General features: G+C 32.4%; 1 protein-coding gene across 1 annotated transcript; it reads left to right on the top strand.

Annotated features, from left to right (window-relative positions):
- On the top strand, positions 1-24,451 carry LOC114338412 (uncharacterized). The gene is made up of 2 exons (XM_050653217.1): positions 1-470; positions 24,186-24,451. Exons 1-2 carry the CDS (start codon positions 194-196, stop codon positions 24,449-24,451), a joined length of 543 nt encoding a protein of 180 aa, XP_050509174.1. The 5' UTR covers positions 1-193.
- The last annotated feature ends 777 nt before the right edge of the window (positions 24,452-25,228 follow it).

The following is a 25,228-nucleotide window of genomic DNA, read 5'->3' as shown; positions in this document are numbered from 1 at the left end:
GCCGTCTAGATCGCACACACACATTCACATTTTCACTCGACACTCGAAACCGTCTCTCTCTCGCATCCGCCAAAAACTCGGAGGCGGCATCCCGCGAGCCGCCGCCGCCGCCGCCGCAGCTAGTGCCCCAGGAAGTCACACCTGAGCAACAAGTGGAACATGTCAGTGACTTGAAGCGCGGCTAACTTGAGACATGTGGGCAGTGTGGGCCTTGTGGGCTGGCCTGTGGGCAGCGGCTGTAGCCACTCCGCATCAACCGCTCCATCTAGAAAGGGACTCTTCTCTGAGGCGGCAAATGTCACCTTCGGTTAGGATATGGCACAAGAGACACCAGGTAACCGGGGCTGCTTCTGCACCAGGCGCGCCTCCTGACGAGCTGAGGAACTTCCAACAACATTTGGATGCTGTCAATTCACAACTGATGCTCAGGTCACCCAGGGGGCAAAGGCAATATGATGTTCCACAAATAGGTGAGTTTATTTTAACATTATCAACTAGAATTTTATTATTATTCGTTAAAAATATGTTAAAAAGATATATACTACATACTTTTTACTTCCTTTCTTGGGTATATTCTATTGGTATGTTCAAAATTATAAAAACAATATACGCTCGTCGACAATAATATGGAATAACTTAAAATTATTATAAATATGTTCAATATAATGATGGTTCATGTTGCCAAATAATTAAAATAATTAAAAGAATAATTAAAAAAAAGTAATTATTAAAATTTTTTGAATGCATATTAAGAATATCTTGAAACTAAGTATTACTTAAGACATATTTTAATGTTTTGTGTTAAAAAGCAATGAAATTAATAATGAGTATTATGTCCTCGAACTTTAACCACTGGTTTTAACCGTTTTGAAATAAGAACTATGATTTAAACCTTAATTTTTTTTAACCAATTACATTCCATTCTTTTTGTGCTGCAATCTTCTGCTCTTAGCTCTGGTATCATAGAAATGGGATTTCGTTTCCAAATACGACTTTTTCAGATGTCTCAACATGCTCGACCGGATATAAATCCGGGTTATATGGTGGCCAATATAATCGTTTAAATTACACTTCATCAAAGTAAGCGTTCACTATTCTAGCGACACGAATGAGGACATGAGTTATCGTGCATTAGTCCGAATCTGTCATATCCAATATGGCCGGAAAATGGCAAAACATGATCATCTGATATGTTTTAAATATAAATGTCAACTGTCATTCGCCCACTCACCTCTACAAATTTGGTGTATCCTTTCCAAGCCAAACCGCCCAATAGTATTAAATCGCCAACACCAAAATTAACGCTCTGTATGAAGTTACAACTGGAATACCATTCGCCAATTTTTCTGTGGGCAAAATTTCGCCCATTTGGCTTCCACAACTGAATTCTGATCTCAATTCTGAAAGCAAATAAGTTTATAGATATTTTGTAATTATTTTAAGTTATGGTGTAATAACATAAATATTCCATATTTTTGTACATGAGTGTATATTCGTCAATACCAGAGAGATATTTTTTGGCTATTTTAAACCTAAATTTTTCTTCGCACCTACACTTCCATTATTTTTGCAAAAATTGTTTATTATTTAAATAATATATAATTTGTTGTAATATATAAATATAACTATTACTGTTTTTTCAATTAACATATAAGATAGAAAATTCTAATGTTGTTCTGAAGCTATTTCCTTGTGGCATTTTTATAATAAAGTATTTATAATGGGAAATAAGCCACAATTTTACCAAAAAAAAAGATTTTATTAACAAAAACCCGATTTGCGCTTCGAAACGTTAATAAAATCATTTTTTTTTTGTAAAATTGTGGCTTATTTCCCATTAAAAATAGTTTTTTAGAAAATTCTAATAGAGGCACAAATTATCTACATTTACATTACTTTCATACAATCGCGGTTAAAAATAAAAAATGCATAATTGAAGACCCTGATGCAAGAAGGGGATAAGTAACAATATGTAAATTTTACAGGAGAAGCAAAAAAGTTTTATTTTTTAATTTAAAATTTATGTTGTTCATGAAGTAGGGCCGAACTAATACAACAGGTATATATGATTTTGCCGCCATTCTACAGCCAAACAACAATGCTATTAAGAAAAAAAAATTGGTGCAATAATAGAATAAATTTAAGCCTTTTTGTACTGTAGTTTACAGCAGGTGCAAAAAGGGGATAAGTTACATTAAAACCCATTTTCAGAAGAAATACTTTATTATTAAATGTGGAGTACTATACCTATATTATTTCCTGCTTTTCGGTTTTTGAAAGTTTTTCTATGCATTTCTTACTACATTTACAATCATCGCCTTGTTTCTTTTCTGGTACCACTTTTCTCGTTGTCTTAGATTTATAAACTTCACCTCTAGCTCTTTTTATTTTCTGCACATTTCTTTTCCAGCTCTTGGGATCTCATGTTTTCTTTCGTCCATGTTTATTATTTGCAGCCTCTTTATCAGCGGACTCCTTCTCTTCATATAAATTATTTTCAGATGCACCAGAATCATTCGAAGGCAGAAACTCGCTGCCTGAACTTTGAAATGGTTCATCCTCACTATTTAAACTTATAATAATATCCTATGATCTAGTAATAATAAAAAAATCCTCGATATTTTACTAAACCGTACCTCTCGCACTAGCACTATATTAACTCTCCAACAGTTTCTCGGTGACTACGTGACTTAGATCGCGTTCGTGGCTCGTGCAGATACCGGTACCTTACCCAATCGCGGCAAGCCACCGGTGCAATAGTGGGACAGAATAACACACATATAAAAATTAATTCAAAATTTGGTGCAAGAACGGGATAAGTTACACATTTCTTATACTGTTCTTGCACCAGACCATACCAGGGGATAAGTTGTTTTCTCTTATAATTTCAGTATCTATTACCTGTACATATCCTATACTTGCGCCAGGCAAGAACAGTTACTTTTCAACCTAAATAAGCACCTATTTAGATTTTGCCGAATTTGGTACTTATCCCCTTCTTGCACCAGGGTCTTCAATTGTTGGTCTTGATATAACTTTAATAGTGTCAATATTATGGTTCTTATTTTAAGATTTTCCCTCTAGAATTCTTCTACGAGTATTTGCGTTGTCTCTTAGGAACAATTTATATTTAGATTGGAGTTGTTACTAATTTTCTACCATAGCTATTTGCTTTCAATTAATTTCTTTTATTTCCTTTTTGGATGAAAGAATTTTAAGAAGTGTCCGTACATTTTAATTAGGCTTATAATAATAATAATTAGCGCGTCGAGCCTAGTGGGTCCATGGTTTGATTATCTATACCAGAGGTGGCCAAGCTCCTTGATAGTCCGAGCCATTTTTCAAAATTTGAAATTTTTCGCGAGCCGCAGTTAAACCATTATCTAAAAAGTGTATAAAAGGTATTAAATTTTTCTCTTACCGTTTGGATTTAACGAATTTTAAAGTGAAATAAAATGGTTCACATCATTCTTTCAAATATGCAAATAATTCTACAAGCAGTCTTTACTAATTCAGTATACTTCGATTCTTCATCATCCTTCCATCTTTTTCTGGGATGGCCTATTGATCTTCTATCGCCTCTCAAAAAACACCGTCTTTAACACTCTGTCTTCCTACCACATGACCTGCCCATCTTATCTTAACTTTTGTATGTCTGACGATGTTTTCAGTATCACTCTCCTGTTAATTCATCTCTTTGAGGACCAAATATCATTCTGAGGACTTTGCTTTCAAATACCAGCTGCTTATTTATTTTCCGGTAGCTTATTTATTTAATTTGTGATAACAGGCGATCCTCAACAACTTGTCACTATAATCGGAGAATACAGTAAAAGAATGAGATTAGAGGTTAATTCCAAAAAGACCAAATTCATGATCATCTCCAGAAACATAAATGTACTTTAAAACTCCACCATCACACTGAATACCGAGTCCATTGAAAAAGTAAGCAAATTTAAATACCTGGGAACGTGGCTTTTTGAAGACTGGGCATCGGACGGGAAAGTAAAAGGTTGCATTGAGCATGCTCGACAAGCTTTCGTAAAATTCAGGAAGGTACTGACCTGTTCAGAGTTTGATCTTCAACTGAGACTAAGGTTTACTTAGTGCTACGTATGATCGGTACTGCTATATGGCGTAGAGGGCTGGACACTCAAAACGAGGGATATAAACAGATTAGCTTTCGAAATGTGGCTTTATCGCCATATATTAAAGATACTATGGACAGCGAAAGTCACAAATGTAGATGTCCTTAAAAGAATCAACCAAGAACGCCAACTTTTCGAAACCATCAAGAAAAGGAAAACTGTGTATCAAAGTCGCAGCATGCAAAATGAAAAATACCAGTTCCTCCAACTTATAATCGAGGGTAAAATTTAAGGCAAGAGAGGAATGGGAAACAAGAAGATGTTCTGGCTTCGAAACATAAGGCAATGGACAGGGATTAACGACAATCAATCTCTGGTACATTTTGCAAGAAAGAGAGTTAATGAAAAATGCGATCGCTAACATCCATTAGTGGATTTGCAACTGAAGAAGATTTATTTCATATTTAACAATTGGGCGAATAGTTGGCTGTATAGTCTTAATTTAGATTGTTTTTTTAGCAACTTAGTAATGATGATATGGAGTATAATGCTCCATTCCACACAGCGATCCTTGCTTAGACCTCTTTTTATAATGTGATTGTCATCTGTATTACCGTTCCTAGATATTTAAACTTTTTTACTACTTCGAAGTGGTCATTAATAGTTATGTTCTGCCTAACTCTTGATCTTATATTTTTGGTTACTAGCATGTATTTCGTGTTCTCTTCATTTATTCGAAGGCGCAGACTACCTGTTTCTTCCTCGAGTTGTGAAAACACCTCTCTCTAGACTCTTGTAGAATGATCGACTGCACCTATATCATCAGCAAAGGCCAACAATAGTTTTGATCCTCGATTCGTAAATCCTCCTGTCAGCTCAGATGATATTTTACTTATTAGATATTCTAAGGCCAAACTGAAAAGCAACAGTGAAAATTGGTCTCATTAGCCAAGTCCTGATGTTCCGGTTAGTATTTTATATTATTATTTGTTGCCACATTTTGAAACAAAAATTAAAATTAATTCAGGGACATTTATTGAGAGCCACAAATAATCCTTCAAAGAGCCACATGTGGCTCGCGAGCCACAGTTTGGCCACCCCTGATCTATACTATTCTCCTCCAGCCGTTGGTGTCCATTGCTTTCATTCTCCAAATTGTGACGTTGAGCCTTTTTATATCATCTTTTTTATGTACAGTAAGGTCTCTTTTTATGCGGATTTTTTGAATGCGATTTTGAAGTTATGCGGTTTGTATTTTATCCAAAATACCTATTATTAATAACTAGTATAATTAATATTAACTATTGCCATCCGGATGTCGTTAATCTGAGGGTTTGCAATTAGGGTATTCCCCTTGTTACATGATGTAGCATGTAGCTATTATTAATCTGAGTTTCGTATTAAAAGGTATAACCTGTAATTTTTTTGAAATTAAATTTAAATGTTTAATTATTTAAGAGTTTGTGTTGCTGATTTTAAGTTGCAGTATAATAAATAGCACATTTTTATTTCTGGATTAAAACATTTAATTAAGTGTCGTAAAGTGTTATGTTTCAATAGTAGTCCATTCTTTCACGGTTTTTGCTCTAAATTTTAAAGAACCGCTTGGATTAGCATGAAATTTGGCATACGCATAGCTTACATGTCAAAGAAAAAAAGTGATATTGTGCCGATGTGTGCTTTTGCCCTGGGGGTGACTTTCACCCCCTCTTGGGGGTGAAAAAATATATGTCCAAAACAAGCCGGAAATGGGTAAACTGACTAATTTTAAGTAACTTTTGTTCTATAGAACTTTTTCGCCAAGTCAACACTTTTCGAGTTATTTGCAAGTAAATATGTTCATTTTTCAACAAAATAATCACATTTTTAGACGGTTTTTCGCAAATAACTCAAAAAGTAAGTATTTTGTCGAAAAAAACGTTCTTAGCAAAAATATAGCCCATAAAAAAGTAAAAAAATGGTGTACGCGTTAGGTCTCTGGATTTCGTAGAACCAGAGTTATAGCCAATGAAAAATAGATTCATATTCACCAAATTTCAAATAGAATATTTCGACGTGAAGTATCCAAAAAATTAAGCACTTTTTGGGGAAAATCCAATAAAACTTTTTTAAAGTATTTTAAAAAAGCTTTATTTCTGTTTTTACGAAAAGTCTCTAGCATTAAATTGAAGCAAGTTACGCTCAAGATAAAGTTGGTCACTTTTTTTTTGCAAAAAATAAAACGGGAAGACCACCCCCTAATTAGCAACTTACATGAAATTAATCGTTGCCGCTCCACAAATTATTTTACTTATATTGTGTTTATATGATCTGTAAGTTTCATCGATTCAAAGTGCTTATTTTTGAAAAAATTTGGTTTCAAATTAAAATTTTTAAAAATTTGAATTTTGAGAAATATGCTTTTTTTCAAAATAACTTAAAAATTGTTAGAGATACCAAAAATCTCGAAAAACAAAAAAAGTCAGATTTGCTTTTCTGAATATCATGTATTTTTTTGTTTTTCTTTTAGACAAAAATTGGTCAAGATTTGGTGTTTTTAAATTTGCATACATTCGTGATCAGTGATTCGTTCAACCCCTTTTAACTACATCACTTTCAATAATAAGGACTTTAAACCGATGAAACTTACATATCATATAAACAATATATACACGAGTCAAGAAACTTGTAAAGTCGTTACGATTAAGTTCATTTAAGATATTAATTAGGGGGTGATTTTCTCGATTTTTTTACCAAAACCAAAAGGAACTAACTTTATTTTGAGCGTAACTTTTTTAATTTTAATGTTAGAAAATTTTTTTATAAAACAAGAATGAAGCTTTTTTTAAACACTTTAAATAAGTTGTAATGAGTTTTCCCCGAAATATGCTTCATTTTTGGTTATTTCACGTTAAAATATTCCATTTGGAATTTGACAAATATGAACCTATTTTTCATTAGCTATAACTCTGCTTCTACTAAATAAAGAGACGTGATATATACACTATTTTTTTTCAATTTTTTATAGGCTATATTTTTGCTAAGAATGCTTTTTCGACAAAATACTTACTATTTGAGTTATTTGCGAAAAACCGTCTAAAAGCGTGGTTATTTTGTTGAAAAAATGAACATATTCACTGCCAAATAACTCGAAAAGTATTGACTTAGTGAAAAAACTCTATAGAACAAAAGTTACTTAAAATTAGCCAGTTTACCCATTTCCTGACTTTGTTTGGACGAACATTTTTTAACCCCCAAGAGGGGGTGAAAACCACCCCCAGGGCAAAAGCACATATCGGCACAATATCACTTTTTTTCTTTGACTTGTTAGCTGTGTGTGTGCCAAATTTCATGTCAATCCATGCGGTTCTTTAAAATTTAGAGGTTTTGCAATATTTTACCGTTAAAGAATGGACTATAGAAGAGGTTTTTGCAATTTCGATATCGTTAGTCTCCGTTAATAATTCCTTCTTTAAGATTTTATTTGGCCTAGTGGAGAAAAAAAAAACATCAAACACATACAATTTTTGGTGGACAAACGTCCACCATTTTATGTGATTTTGGAAACTGCGAAACGTATCCCTACTTTTTTAATGCAATTTATGCGATTTTTTTATATGCGCTTTTCTGTAAAACGTATCCACCGCATAAAACGAGACCTTACTGTATTTTGTACCCTGTTTTGGGTCAACGTTTTCTCAAACGTCCTCCACTTATACTTGACAGTAGTATTTTCGGTAGTCTATCCTCTGGCATCCTCTGTATCTATCCTAGCCATATTAGTCGTAGAGTTATCTTATTACTCCTAGTCATCTTATTACTCCTAGTATACTGCGCTCTACATATATAACTGTCTGTGATCTCTTTGGTTTAATCCAAATGCTGTTCTCCATTTTCATCCAAATATTTTCCTTGTTATTTTTCATTCTCATATCTGCACTATTTCTTAGCTTTTCATAATTTATTGGAGTAAACTTGCCGGCGGTTAAACTAATTACAGACAAGCACTACGGCGCTGTAAATTTAAATTACTTAGTCTACCACTTAATGTCTACTAAGTGAAAGTAGGTAACTATGCTTTCCCCTTAAATTATACAAAAACCAGTAATCAGAAAAAATAATGTAGTTAATGCCGGGTTGTATGTCCACAATAAATGTATGTCGGAAATTCCACTCTTTAAGAGACAATAAAGTTGCCAAAACGATTCCATAATCAAATAAACAGTGAAGTGAGAGGATGACTCAGTGAATGAATCAGGATCCCGTCCGCAGACTTAGATGTACCAAATATTTTAAAATTAGTGAAAATAAACACTATACACTTTACTAACACTTTACTACAATGAAAATAAACAGTTAAAACTTAGTATTTTTTGGCGTGAATTTTAATACCAAAAAGGAATCATTATTATTAACACTGATTTCTAAGATGGAACATTGAAAATGACTAACAGAATACTGGTAAATCAAAAATGGGAAATCTCCAGGTCCTGACCAAATACCACCAGACTGGCTCAAACTTCTGGATGACGACAATGTCTCACAACTAACAAACATTTATAACCATATATACGAGACTGGAATGATGCCACAGATATGGTTAGAGTCTACATTTATTCCACTCCCAAAAAAACCTAATACATCATCATGTAAAGACTTTAGACTAATTAGTCTCATGAGCCACTCTCTCAAGCTACTTCTTAAGATAACTCTTAATAGAATCAAGCAGAAATATGAAGAGACAATGGGAAACAAACAATTCGGTTTCAGAGAAGGACTGGGAACAAGGGAAGCTTTGTTCTCATTGTTAACATTACTTCAACGATCATGGGAAGTACAGAAACCAATTTACGTCTGTTTTATAGATTTTGAGAAGGTGTTTGATAGAGTTCAACATGATAGGTTGTTTGAATATCTAGAAATGATTGGAATAGATGGTGAAGATCTGAGACTTTTACAACATCTATATTGGAATCAAGAAGCTTCTATTCTGGTAGACGGCAAAGAAACAGACAAAATTTGCATTCAAAGAGGTGTCAGACAGGGTTGTGTGTTATCCCCAACTTTGTTTAACGTATACTCAGAAATAATTTTTAATGAAGCCTTGGAAGGACAATGTGGAGTTCGAATCGGGAGAGAAACTATTAACAACATCAGATATGCAGACGACACCGCGATCATGGCTGAAAATGTCGAAGATCTTCAATTCCTTATAGATCGAGTCACTAGAGAATGCTCCAATAACGGACTTAATATAAATGCAACAAAGACAAAGTTACTTGTGGTTAGTAAACAAGACGTTGGCCCTATGCAACTAATTGTTAGTGATGAATCAATAACAAAAGTTAACCATTTTAAATACCTAGGATGTTAGATAAACGAGACACTAAATCCGGATGAAGAAATTAAAACTCGTATAGAAATTGCAAGAGGAGCATTTATGAAACTTTGATCTATTCTGAGCAAGTCTCAGCTGAACTGACAACTAAGAATCAAGTTCCTAAAATGTTATGTGTAGCCTGTATTACTATATGGATGTGAAACCTGGATCATGAAGGTTAACATGATCAACAAATTAGAAGCCTTTGAGATGTGGTCGTATCGTAGAATGCTCAGAATATCTTGGGTTCAACGCATTTCAAACAGAGAAGTCTTAAACAGAGTAGGTCAAGGCGAAGCTGACTTAATGAAGATGATAAAAAAGAGAAAACTTGAATATCTGGGGCATATAATGAGAAGTAGTAGATACAGGATGCTACAGTTAATACTCAATGGAAAGATCGACGGAAAAAGAGGAATTGGTCGAAAGAAATATTCATGGCTTCGAAAACTTCGTCAATGGACTGGCTTATCAGCAGATCAATTGTTACATGCCACACAAGATCGAGAACGATATCGGCAAATTGTTATGGAAGCTACCCCCGCCTAAATTTGGGCACGGTACTTAAAGAAGAAGAAAAACAGAATACTGCGAGTTTGTCTAACTCCGGTGTCGGAAAGTTGGTCGAGAACACTTCGTCGACGGAAAATTAGTCGACAACATTTGGTCGACAAACAGTTGGTCGAATGCACAATTCATCGAATGTACAATTCGTCGAAGAACATTTGTTCTAATGGATTTTTCGTCGACAAAGACCCAAAGGGAATAATACATGGCGGAAACACTCCAATATATAAAGTTAGTTTCTTTGTACCATATCAAAAAAAAATTATTTTATAGATGGCCAGTCCTAAGCCTTGGATATAGTGTGAAGGGAATTTATTTTCACGATTTCTCTACTTTTTTTATTGATATTGACTGATTATTGCAGTCAAAAATATTGTACAGAAATGCCTCGATTCCCTAACAATTTATTTACCTCAGCATCTCGCATATTTCAACTTGTCCGCAAGTGCCCAAAATTTGACTTGTCCGGAAATGCTCCGTTCGCAAGTGAGCCGACACCAAAAAGAAGCACAGTACAACATCACTAATTAAAATATCGGTTTATATTTGCTGTCTACTCTCCCACCGCAGCCAATTTATTCATTAAATTTAAAAATAATTAAGATTTAGAAAAAAATTACAAAAACCCAAAAAAAAAATAAATAAATTCAAGTACATATGTGTAATACGATATTCCAGTTAACAAAATAAAAACCAATAATCCGTCGTTTGTCAACATTAATCCCTTTATCCTAAAGATAAATAACAGTTTGTCGACGAATTGTACATTCGATTAATTATGCATTCGACCAACTGTTTGTCGACCAAATGTTGTCGACTAATTTTCCGTCGACGAAGTGTTCTCGACCAACTTTCCTAGACCCGTCTAACTCTGTTTAGTACATATTCAAAGAAGATATTTCAGAATATCCACGAGAACTTTCAGGAAGGCGTTGTTGTGAAACCTTAACATTACCACAATCACTAAGTGAAAGGATAAACGAGCATGAAACACATATCAAGGCAATCATGTCTAGGACAACGAGAACGGAGTAGAAGGTAGAAACGAGTCAATAATCATAAAGAAAATAGACATGAAAAAGAGAAAGATTAAAAAAGCAGTCCTCATCCTACTAAATGAAGAAAAATGTATAGCAAATAAATGGCTTCGGTTGCCAATACTAAAAGAAGAAGTCAAAAACAAGAATGTACTAACAATAGGGACTAATAATAAATCAGAAAAGTATCACCTACAATCATATACATAATAAAAACACAAGTCTACGTTGCACAACTTATGTTACACATTTACATCTACGATACAGATTACACAAACATATAATACAAAAAGAGTTAAAATTTTATATTCCTAGGGTAAAAACACCAGCCTCAGATTTTTGCAGCCAAATGCATGCTGTTACCTACAAGATCGAGTCCATATATGTATATCAATTTAGAAAAAACATAAAATAATCAGAAATAAGTTGGTTATACATTTTCGCTGAATTTTTAGAATAATAAAAAATGAATAACCATTTTCAATTTCGTTGCAACACAAACTACAGCCGCATCATTATTCCAGTTCAATCAGAGAGTGCAGCAAGCACCTCTACCGGTTTCGAAACTTATTAGTCTCTCATCAGGAGGCACATAGTCTCTCTCTGACCCAACCAGGACAAACCCCGGCGTGCAGTTACGGAATGCAACGAAAGAAATGGCAGGGATGCCCTAGCGGCAATGCTAACAAAAGAATAAGTTTTCAATCTAATAGAGCACATAAAACAACACTAAAAATATTACTCTACATCCCATCAGATTGAAAACAATGGAAACCTTCTCTGGCTACATCTCCAAGGCTTCTAAAATTTGCAAGCCATAACGGATGCTGAGACTAAAGAAGATGAGGGAATTTTACAATTTATAATTCACGTCCCATCTGCTCAGCGCGGTAAAGTTCCAACGAGAATGGTACTTTACCGCGCTGAGCAGATGGGATGTGAATTATAAATTGTAAAATTCCCTCATCTTCTTTAGTCTTAGCATCCGTTATGGCTTGCAAATTTTAGAAGCCTCGGAGGTGTAACCAGAGAAGGTTCCCATTGTTTTCAATCTGATGGGATGTAGAGTAATATTTTTAGAGCTGTTTTATGTGCTATTAGATTGAAAACAGTCTTTTTTTTAGAATAATCTTTTTTGAGATCGATTTTCGCAGTGGAAATCGAAATGTCATGTTAAATCTATTCTTGTGACAATGCATCAGTTAACTGCATTAAAAAAATTAAATGAAACATTAATTGGAAATTGTATTGAATGTATAGTAAATAATCTAAACTACATTTAAATTAATAAATTCTAATTCAAAACAGTTTGTTCATCAACTATAATTATTATTTGATTAAATGTTTAAAATGGTATCCATCAATGACCATCCAATCATTATTATAAAGTCGAAATTACGACGAGTATATTGAAGCATTTCAGGGGTTACTGGTCTACATTCATATACTATTCGTCGTCTTAGTTCTCTAAATAACTGGTCTTGTTTTTAAATAGTACCATAGGAAGAATACAAAAGATACAACGGAGAATACAGAAATAAAACTGCTGGAAATAAAGGAAGTTAAACAAATAAAAAAAGCATTTGGCCATTGAAATCCAATATGTGAGGTTTTCTCAAAAAAAAAAAATTCCAACCACGTGGGAAGAGTCCTGTGTTGCCCTGGGTAACATCCAGGCATATCTTTAACATCAGATGATCTTTACATAAATATGGAAAACAACCATATCATTTACATTTAAAGGGTTTTTACCCAATACATTTTGGTGGCTCAGGCATGCAATTTTTGGCTCTAAAACACTGATGATGGATTCCTTAATCCGAAAACGTTTTGTATTTTTACCCTTATTTAGGGTATTTTAATATATACCTTTTACAAAAAACTTGTTATTTTTTTTAACAAATCAAAGGAACAGCTAAAGAAGATATAAAAAAGATATCAGGACAAACAAGAGGCTGCATACGAAAATTAATCCCGGTACTGTGGGATAAGAACATCAGTATATAAACAAAAAGAAGAATATATTAACACTATGACAAAAAGTATCCTGACTTAAGGTTGTTAAAACTGGATAATAAATTATAAAACCAAAACAAAATAAGAGTAATAGAGATGGAATTTCTATGGAAAAGCTACAGAGTAACATGAAGAGATCGAATAAATAACATGTATTAAGAAAAGAATGGGAATGCACTCAGATAATATAGTAGAATACATAGAACATAACAGATTAACCTGGAACGGACACGTGAGGAGAGCAGGCAAAAAACGTTGGATAAACAGACTAACAGAGTAGAGGCCTATAAGAAGAAGGAAGAAAGACAAACCCCAAAAATCTTTCAGAGATGAAGTGGATGAAGCAAAGTAAAGAAGAAATCTGCAAGGGGCTCGGCAAAACAAAAAGAATTAGAGAGAACGGTTGAGTGAAGCAATACAATGAAAATTTAGGAAATCGTTGGTATATATGTATGATCGAAATTCATTGATTATAAAAATATTCATGGAATATTAAAAATTGAGACAGAATCTAAAGTAGTGTATTTAAATGAAAAACCAATAAACCTTTAAAAGATGTAAATCGCGCGTTTTTTAAATTTTCTGTTTAAAAAATTATTTTAAGTTAAAGCACATTCAATTATAATTATTTAAATATTGACTACTTAAAAATTCAAAACAAATTTATCTAGATGGCCGTTTGGCACGCAACGTACCGAATATTAAATTAGTAGAAAGTTAAATAGAAGCCACATCACACATAACTGACTCTTTAGTATAATAAAAACTTTTAAAAGATTTAACGAAACTACACTTAGATACACAAGGTTGTATACAAAAAAAAAGAATGTGTGTGTACTTTGTACGCACGTAAGAAGGTATACTTCTATTATATGATTTCAACGAAATCAATGTACTTTAAACAGTTTATTTATATTTTATTTAAATATTAAACTCATTTTAATACTTACTACTTTCCAAAAAATTTTATTAAAACAATACCTACCAAAAATTAAAAAAATAAAAGAATAAAACACACGCAAACACATTGAAACATGAAACAAAGAAATGATTTCTGAACAGTTGTTGAGAAAATTTTAACTAAATACGTATTTTCTAAAAAAATATATAATAAATATAATTACAATCATAAAATGTATAAAAAAAAATAAAAAAAAAATAAAAATTTACATTGGGAATTGAACCTGCGTCTATCAGGTTGTTAGATTATTTTAAACTCACCCGACGCAGAATTTAACTACCGAGACACGTTAATGAAGTGGGAAGATATAGCATCTAAACGTTTTAAAAGTTTTTGACAGTTGATTATTCTCTTAGTTTAATCAAATAAATTTGATTCTTGTGGAATTAAAATACAACAAAATATAGACTAAAAAAGCAATATATTAGATGGAGATTTTTGTTGGTAAATCAAAGCATTACCTAGGTAGGTAAGCAGCTAGGTTAGCTAGGTAGGTACATTTTCCAAATAGGTATTTAATTTGTAATTTTTTATTACAATACTGAAACATTTACCATAAGGTACGAGCCTGTTGCTTTTAAAAACTATTTAAAAAGTCGCTACAATAATTATAAACTTGCTACTTATTTGTCTCTCTCCTCACAACAATAAAAACTAATATACACATTTGTTTATGCATAATATCCATTTGAACAAATATTGACAGATGATTTTAAAACCCAATCAGATCCCGTATAACGTTTGAGCGACTAAAACCATACTGTCGGTGTGCGCATGCGCCGGCAAAATAACAATTCACCCTCTTGCCTAAAGAAGTATAACTTCAAAAATTATATAATAAATATACTTATAATCATAAAATGTATAAAAAGATAAAAAAAATAAAAATTTGCTTTGGGGATCAAACTCGTGTATATTAGAGTAATTAGGTTGTGAATCAAGCATGTTAAAATTCAGCCATTTAGACACACCAATTGGACGTTTTACACTTTTTGACCGTTTACACATTTGTTTGCCCATAGCCGCCATATTGAATAATTTTTGACAGGTCATTGTAATGCCCAATCAGAGCAAACGTATAACGTATATATGCGCTGTCTGCGCATAGCACCAACAATTTTTGATTAATTCGCGCACATTTACATTTACCCCCAACCGCGCCTAAAGAAGTATAACTTCAAAAATAATAAAGCTCCAGAACACGACGATATCATTGTCAAGCTCTTGAAAACTACTAGCCATTGAGATGGATTTTTGGAGGTCAGCAAGAAGATCTACACTAGAACCCAAGAAACGACGACAGTAGAAAAGAAATGGAAAAAGAAAAAAAAATCATTGAGAACATCAAAAATCAACAGCTGGTAGGGTACGAAGAAAAGAAAAATCCCTAAAAAAGGGTTAGAATGGACCCCCACAGAAAAACGAAAACTAGGAAGACCAACATGGATATAGGGCATTTCCAAGACGATGTCGTAAAGAAAGATAAGGGAGGAAGACTGCCACAATAGAAAGGAGTTTCGATGAGGCACAGAAAGGCGTAGAACGCTGTAAAACCGGCTGTATACATATATAATATACTAAAATTTTATTTATATAAATAAAATCGACCAGTTTAAATAATTAATAGTAGTAAATAGCTGGCCTAAACCGACGCGACGCCTCTAATATACTTATAAGATTTTAATTAGTTTTATACTGCAGAGGAAATAATATTCTCTCTAAAATACTTGCCTTAAGACATTTTCTTTAGATGGATATGGTTACGGAAATTAATAATCACAACTTTCAGGGTGGAATCTTCAAGGGAAGGAAGTAATTTATCTTTTACCCACAAAATTCTCTCAAATACTTATTTAAACCGACTTCCAGGCCGACGAGAAGGAACTCAGTTTGGAGATAATCGGGATGGTTCTTTTATCATTTTACTACTCAATTTGTTTTTTGTTGAAACCATTTTTTTACTTGTAGTTTTTCCAAATCCATTTATCCAAAATATTTATTTTAAAGTAGTAGAAATATTTATAGAGAAATATTAAAAATTCCATATTTTATTATGTAATAGTTTTTTGTCTCCTCTGCAACTGAGAAGTTGCCTGCCACCTCTTATAACATAATGACCTAGTTACCTTTTGACCCACTTACCACGTGTGGGAGTCATATGTTGCCCTAGGCCGTAACCTTAGGAATTGTATCCATCCTTTGGATTTTTCGATGTATTTATTTATATTAGACTTTTGTCTGATTTTTGAAAGGCTTTGACATTGTATTCTTTTGTTGGCTCACCATGTTCTTATAACACTGATGATGCTCTTGTTACAGAGCGAAAACGTTTTGTTTATATGTTTGTAGCTCTTTAGGGCTTTTTAAACTAATATACCTTTTACCAAGAGGAAAATGTTTTATTAAATTTCACTTGTTATGTAGTATTTGTTATTAAATTGCTTTAAAATAAATAGTGTTAACTTCGTGTGTTCGTTTTTTTTTAAATTCGCTCGAAATAATAAGAAATATTATATCAGATGATTCCATATAATTTTGGTTGTGTGTATACAGGGTGTAACAAAAATACAGGTCATAAATTAAACCGCATATTTTGGGACCAAAAATAGTTCGAATGAACCTAACTTACCTTAGTACAAATATGCACATAAAAAAAGTTACAGCCTTTTGAAGTTACAAAATGAAAATCGATTTTTTCGAATATATCGAAAACTATTGGAGATTTTTTATTGAAAATGGACATGTGGCATTCTTATGGCAGGAACATCTTGAAGAAAAATTATAGTGAAATTTGTGCACCCCATAAAAAATTTTATGGGGATTTTGTTCCCTTAAAACCCCCCAAACTTTGGTGTAGGTCTCAATTAAATTATTATTGTAGTACCATTAGTTAAATTCAATATTATTAAAACTTTCTTGCCTCTTAGTATTTTTTCGATAAGGCAGTTTTTATCGAGTTGAGGCTTATTTTTCGATATGTTTACATAAAAACGTTATAGGGGCTTTGTTCTTTTAAACCCCCCAAATGTTTGTGTACGTTCCAATTAAAATATTACTGAGGTCCATTAGTTAAAAACAGTGTTTTAAAACTTTTTTGCCTCTTTGTATTTTTTCGAAAAGGCACATTTTATCGAGATGTGACTTCTTTTTTAATATGGTTCAAAATATCCCTAAAAATGTAAATAAATAAATGTTCATATTATTACAAAGTCTACATAATCGTACTTAACCATATACAAATTTGGACTTGGGATTTGACAAATATTGGAAATATCTCGATAAAAACTGACTTTTCGAAAAAGTACTAAGAGGAAAAAAAGTTTTAAAAACATTGTGTTTAACTAATGGTACTACAATAATAATTTAATTGGAACGTACACAAAAGTTTGGGGGGTTTAAAGGAACAAAACCCCCATAAAATTTTTATGGGGTGTCCAAATTTCACTATAATTTTTTCTTAAGATGCTACTGCCATAAGAATGCCACATGTCTATTTTCAATAAAAAATCTTCTCAAATAGTTTTCGATAGATTCGAAAAAATCGATTTTCATTTTGTAACTTAAAAGGGCTGTAACTTTTTTTATGTGCACATTTGTACTAAGGTAAGTTACGTTCAATCGAATTATTTTTGGTCCCAGAATATGTGATTAAGTTTGTGACCTGTATTTTTGTTACACCCGGTATAGTACGGAAAAATAATAGTGGACACAGCTCAGATATTAGAACTTAAAAACAATAAACTGAAGAATCTATTTAATACTTTTTTAATACGTTTACACCGGAAATTAGCGCATCCTCTTATTACAAGTTCGAATCTTCTTCTGCTTTTCTGAAAGGCGTGTGAAGATTTAACCCGGTCCAGTCGCGAATGTTTTTCAGCCAGGATATTTGTCGTCTACCAGGATCCCATTTTTCTTCGATTTTGTCCCTTGCAATCAGCTGCAACAACTCGTACTTATTATTTCTAAGTATGTGTCCCAAATATGTGTTTCGCCTTTTAGTGGCCGTCAAAAGTTATCTGTTTCTTCCCGTTGTTCTGAAGCTATTTCCTTGTGGCATTTTTATAATTAAGTATTTTCTATGGGAGATAAGCCACAATTTTACTAAAACAATGAATTTATTAACGTTTCGAAGCCCAAATCGGGTTTCGTTGTCAAAATACAAAATACTATGATATGTCAAAATACAAAAATATAGTATTTTGTATTTTGACAACGAAACCCGATTTGGGCTTCGAAACGTTAATAAATTCATTTTTTAGTAAAATTGTGGCTTATTTCCCATAGAAAATACTGTTTCTTCCCATTCTGTGCAATACCATTTCGTTGGTAAAATGATCAGTCCATGGTATTTTCAAAAGTCTCGTAAAAAGTACCATCTCAAAAGCTTTCAGCTTTCTCATTAAGTCAACATTAACAGTCCAGGTTTCGAGACCATAAAGAAGAAAAGAGTCGATATAGCATTTTTCCATCAAATATCGGATTTGCAGATTGAGTCTTTGTTTACTTAGAAATTTCCTCATCATCAAAAAGACAAATACCCAGTTCGAAGGATACTGTTTTTACCGGACCATGAGCTTTTATTTTTAATTGTGGCATATCGTTTCGTTCCACCTTCTGAAATATTTTTGAGGTTGCGATATCACAGTTTTCTGAGTAAAAATATACATTTATACATGTAAAAATATACATGCATAATACATTGTGATCAATACAATTTTATACAGGTTAATATACTTTTGAACGGGATGTGTAATGTAATCTATAAATCCTCATTTAGCAATGTGCAAAAGTTTGTCAGTAGCTTGATTAAAAATATAGTGTATTTTTCAATGTAAAGTTTCTTGCTCACGCCATGCTTTTGCCAGTAATTTGAGCCGCTGCTTCTCAATTACCTCTCTTTCTCATTTGAATATGAAAAATCAGAAGGGGATTAGGAAGATGGCTGTCCGATTTTTCGCAATACCGAGGAGTAAGTAACAAGCTGTGCATTGAAAAATACTATAGTTGTAATCAAGCTACCGAAAAACGACTTATTTCTATTAATAAATCAAAATCATGGATAGCAAAGCATGTTTGAGACTACGGTATTATGAGATTTTCCGTTGATTTTCAAGCAATGGAAATTCACATAAAACACAACTTTTCATTTTTAGTGGCATTTTTTTCGTAAACTGTTAAATTAAGAGTTTGATTCAGGTTGTATATATATCAAAAATGTGATTAACCTGGCAAGAGAGTAGATAACCAAAGCTTTTACGACTACAGAGATAGGGAAATCAATGTGTTAGAGAGAGAAGTACCTTCCCAATGAGTAAGAGTGAGATAGATGCTGACGTCACAAGTAATCTTCCATAATGGAATCTACCATAGTTATTTTCCGCTAGATGACACCAATCCGCCATTTTTATTCCATTTCAGTATTTTTAGATGGCGGCATAGCCAAAACGGCACTAAAGCATATCTCCGTTGTTATTGGTCCGATCGTGACATGTGAGGTATCATAGGAAAGGGGAGGAGGTAACGAATACGTTAACACAAAAAAAACAAAGATGCAGCATAGCCAAAATGGCACTAAAGCATATCTCCGTTGTTATTGGTCCGATCGTGACGTGTGAGGTATCATCGGAAAGGGGAGGAGGTAACGAATACGTTAACACAAAAAACAAAGATGGCGGCATAGCCAAAACGGCACTAAAGCATATCTCCGGTGTTATTGGTCCGACGTGTGAGGTATTGGAAAAGGTCGGCACCTGCTTTTCTCTATGAAAAAATCAGTGAAAATAACCCCCTAACTACCCTCCTAATTAAAAATTGGTCTTTACCTTTATGTAATTCCTTGTATATTTGTATGCAATATAAACCAACCAGAATATCACTCAGCTCATACGAATGGTATTCCTTTATATATTATTATAATGTTTTAGATTTTTGTAAAAATGCTGCAGATAGTTTAAACCTCTTGCAAATATTGTATGCTTTTTGTTCTATAATGCCAGATGATATGACAAACAATGCTCTTAGGGAGTTCATTTATTTTTATAAAATTAGGGTAATTAATGATTTGAATAAATAAAAAAATACCAATTTAGAGTTTTTTAATTTACCATAATATATATATATATATATATATATATATATATATATATATATATATATATATATATATATATATATATATATATATATAATATATATATATATATATATATTACAAACTATTTTACAATATATATATACAAGAAAGAGAGAGATAGCACGTGGATATTGTTATGCGTTTAGTACAAAAGAGAGATAGTAGCTTATGAACATAATTCGTCTCAAAAAATCAATTTTTATATATATTTGCAATTTGTAGTTTAATTCTCTTAGACAATTTACTTAGGATTGTATTCGCTATTTTTGTAAATTGGGGGGAATCCATAGGGAGCCCCGCATCTTCGACACCCGCATGACATCACTTTTTCACAGTTCTTCACAATTTGTAGTTTTAATTCTCTTATACAATTTACGTTTAAACTGGATCGTATTTGCTTGGGAATTTTAAAATTCGCGGTACATCCTTGCTTACTGTACCATCGTTCAATACCAATCACATCTTGAGGGAGAGGATGTTGCTCTCCACTTGGAAGCGTAAATGTCTTTGTATTAGCATCAACTACATCCCAATAAATTTTATTGGCTGCTATTTGTTGCAGATTAGCGGGAGTCCATAGGTCTGGTGTAACACATCTGTGAGACATTTCAACGTTCTTCTGCAATAAAAATCTATTCTAAAAATACTGTAATATCTTTTATCATCATAAGGACTTAGCACAATTTTTGTTTGTTCTATACTATAAACGTTATGGTAATAACATATTATGTTATGGTCGTAGATAAAATATAGTATAATGTTATTTAAACCAATTACGTGCATAAATCTAAGCATTACGAGTTGCATACTATATTTTATCTATGACCGTAACATAACTTGTGTTTAAGCGATGGTAACATCTCGTTAGCATTGGTCTGATTGGAGATTGTGATACGTTAAAGGTGTGGGGTGTATCGAATGTTCTTAGAGCATGTGAAACATTAATAATTACCAAAAAAATACGGTACCTTTAAATAATAAAAGTATTTGAAAAATTTTACTATTTTGGCAAATAATGGTGTAATTGTAGAAATACATTTGAAACTCGCCAATATGAAGGAGATTGGTTGGTAGCGTTTTTTGAAAGCATAATACCTATGAGTTACTTATTGCATTTACAAATTAACTCAATGATGTGTAATTAAGTTGTAGTGCCTAAACGGCTTAACGTAGAGAGGCATAGACGTAAGGAGAGACATGGACAATAAAGGTTGTAGGTATGCCTAAATAGCGTAACGTAGAGAGGCATAGACAATAAAAGTTGTACGTATGTAGTGTCCACCGGCATGGGCGCACAAAAAAAATTTCTCTAGATCTACTGACAAACTGGGCATTTCGTAACATCTAGCAACAGCGCCTCCCATAAGAGCCTGTGTATTAGAGTTAGATAGAAAATCAATTTTTCCCCAGATGCTGGGGAAATTAAAAAAAAAATTTAAGGTCCATTCTGCTCATTTTTTTCTCGTTTTGTGGTGGAGCCCTCCACCAGTGGTGATGGACAAGCAGTGTATTTACAAAAAAAGAGACAATAATGTACAAAGAGCAATAAAACTACATAGTCACGAAGCGAAAAAATATCGAGAACTACTAGAAAATAAAACAGGAAAAAGATATATATTTAAGAGAAAAAAAGGTCACACCAGTATTTTAGTTTAATTTTATCGAAAAAATGATATATAACAAGGCGCGAATATAAATAAAATATCAGAATAAAGTAAAAATAGTACTTACTTCTATATTTACTGCAATATACCAAATGTACTTAACTGCCTCGAAAACTCTAATGCAATAATATTTTCAGTGATTTTCTCGTTTTTATAGCAAAGTCCAGTAATTATATCGATGAGTCTTTAATTACTGTATTTTCTCCATCAATTAGTGTGACGTATTTTTCTCTTAAATATATATCTTTTTCCTGTTTTATATTGTGAAAATTATATATACACAAGTAAAAAATCGAACTCCCATTGGCCCAATAAAAAATCAAATACAACAGCATGTAAAAAGGCTTTAGTATTTTCAGTCCTATTGGTCTACATGATTATTTAACAGAATAAAATGACATAGAAAAATGAAATTTCCCTTCCTCGTCGATACGCCACTGCTAATATAGAAAAAATTATATTAGAAACTTTATTTAATTTTTATTTAATAGCTAAATGATATACGGAAAAATATTATAAACTTTGCTTAATAGCAAAGCAATTAGAAGGTAATTTAAAAAATACGTCACACTAATTGATGGAGAAAATACAGTAATTAAAGACTCATCGATATAATTATTGGACTTTGCTATAAAAACGAGAAAAGCAGTGAAATATATTGTATTCGAGTTTTCGAGGCAGTTAAGTACATTTGGTATAGTGCAGTGAACATAGCAGTAAGGTGAGTACTATTTTTACTTTATTCTGATTTTTAATTTATATTCATACCTTGTTATATGCCATTTTTTAATAAAATTAAACTAAAATACTTTTGTATTCGTCTCTTAGATATATATTTTTTCGGTTTTATTTTTCTAGTATTTCTCAATATTTTTTGCTTCTTATATATGAGAGTTTGCTTCTTTGTTCCTGAAGCCAATTAGTTCTATCTTTATTTATAGTCGTAACTTGTGTATACTTATAATTTTCTCAGTCGAATTACTTTAGATCAACATGTCAAAAGGACCTTAAATATCATGACTTAAAGTACCTCAACCAATAGAATACAATGGCATAAAAATCAAAGCATGTCAAAAGGGATTCTGTAGAGAAACATCCAAATCTTTCGTATACTATTATACACGTATGCGTTCTTTCATTATATCCAAACTAGTAAACGTCTTATTTTAGTAAACTCTCAATATTTACATTATCTCTCCCTAGGTGCAAAATGTCAGTGTATCAAATCAAATTTAACCAATAAAATAAATGACATAAAAAATCAAAGCATGTCAAAAGGACTTTTTTTCGTTTCTACTGAGAAACATCTAAATCTTTCGTACACAGGCGTTCTTTCATTATATCCAAACTAGTAAACGTCTTATTTTAGTAAACTCTCAATATTTACATTATCTCTCCCTAGGTGCAAAATGTCAGTGTATCAAATCAAATTTAACCAATAAAATAAATGACATAAAAAATCAAAGCATGTCAAAAGGACTTTTTTTCGTTTCTACTGAGAAACATCTAAATCTTTCGTACACAGGCGTTCTTTCATTATGTCCAAACTTTTTAGGTATCTTTTTTTGTCTCTGTTCTATACATAGTCTCGTTTGTAACCTTTTTTCTTATATATTTTTTATTTCTTCAGTGTCTCATAGCGTTGCAGCAGGTTATAATTTTCTCAATGGAATTACTCTAATTAAACTTAAAGTAAAATTTTGTAACTTTTTTCTATTAGAGCCCTTCATTTTAGGTATCTTTTGTGTTTTTGTCTATCCATAGGCTCGTTTCTGACTTTTTTTCTTAGATTTTTTTATTCATTATTTCTCATGTTTCTCGTAGTATTGTGACAGGCTCCAAATTTTTTTATTCATACATAGATCTATCTTTGCTATAGTCGTAACTTGTGTATATGTAATTTTCTCAGTCGAATTACTCAAATCAAACTTTTGAAATTTTGCAACATTTTTCTATTAGAGACTCTCCTTTTAGATATATTTTTTTGTCTCTGTTCTATCCATAGTCTCGTTTGTAACCTTTTCTCTTAGATTTTTTTATTATTTCTCATGCGTCTCGTAGTGTTGCAGCAGGTTAGAACCTCAATTTTTTAGTATTTCCGATTTTATTCATATGTATAATTTTCTCAGTCGAATTACTCTAATCAAACCTTTACTTTGAAATTTTGCATCTTTCTTCTATTAGAGACCCTCCTTTTAGATATATTTTTGTTCCCGTTCTATTCAGAGTCTCGTAGTGGATCAAGCACAAGAGATACATTTTTCTCGATTTTTTCGAAGAGAGTGAAGTTGTGTATAGCAAGTTGTTATTGTTTTAGATGGATTTAACAAAAATAAACAAGGCTTCATCCATTGCAGATAAGAAGCCAGTAATTAAATTAAAGGATCTGACACGCGACACGCCATTTAAAATTAATGCTGCTAAGGTGGTGAAGGCAAAATATGGAGAAGCAGTAATACTAGAGTTAGAGGAGAATGTGGTATTCCTGCCACATCGAGTAACGAAAGACTACGTGCCATACCTACAAGAATTTTCGACTAAAAGATATTCACTAGTATTCCGGGGACTACAAGATATAGGAAACATACATCCAGCAGCCAAATTCGAAATTGTTGAATCTTAGAATTAAAAAAGAGGGTGAGTGATGTTGTTTTTTGTAAACCTAAAATATAGTGAAATACGTAAGCAGCGGGATTCGAAAATCTCAATAGCGATGCATTTTTTTCTCTTTCTCGATTTTTTTTCGTTCTATTTTCAAAGAGAGTGAATTTTAGTATAGCAAATTTTTGATTGGGAGTTTTGCTCCTAATTTTGCATCGAAATTTTACAACATATTTCAATTAGAGAGACTCCTATTAGATATGTTTTTTGTCTTTTTTTATGTTTTCTGCAGCAGGTTCGAAAATCGCACTAGAATTACATTTTTTAAATTTTTTCGAAGAGAGTGAATTTTAGTATAGCAAGTTTTTATTGTTTTAGGTGGATTTAGCAAGAAATAAGCAAGGTTTCATCCATTGCAGTGGAAACGAACATCCAGCAACCAAATTCAAAATCGTTGAAACTTAGAATTAAAAAAGAGGGTAAGTGATTTTGTTTTATAAGCCATACATATATTGAAATGATTAAGGAAATAGTTAAACAGTCGGATAATCTATTATTAACTATTAAAAGACTTCGCAAAATAATTTTTGATAAATTCACTCAAATTGATGCTAAAGTGTGGTTAAAGCGATTAAATGCACATATTTACAAATGTAATAATTTAATTAAAGCTAAAAAATTACCCATTGGAACTGCTAGAAAATTACAATCAAACATAGGGCATTTTAAACATTTTCGAAGAATAATTTTAAATTTTAATAGACATGTTGGTCTAGGACTTACTTCAAAATTACGGAAC

Source organism: Diabrotica virgifera, chromosome 6 (genome assembly GCF_917563875.1).
Source record: "Diabrotica virgifera virgifera chromosome 6, PGI_DIABVI_V3a".
Classification (NCBI taxonomy): Eukaryota; Metazoa; Arthropoda; class Insecta; order Coleoptera; family Chrysomelidae; genus Diabrotica; species Diabrotica virgifera.
This window is presented reverse-complemented; position numbering and strand designations above follow the sequence as displayed.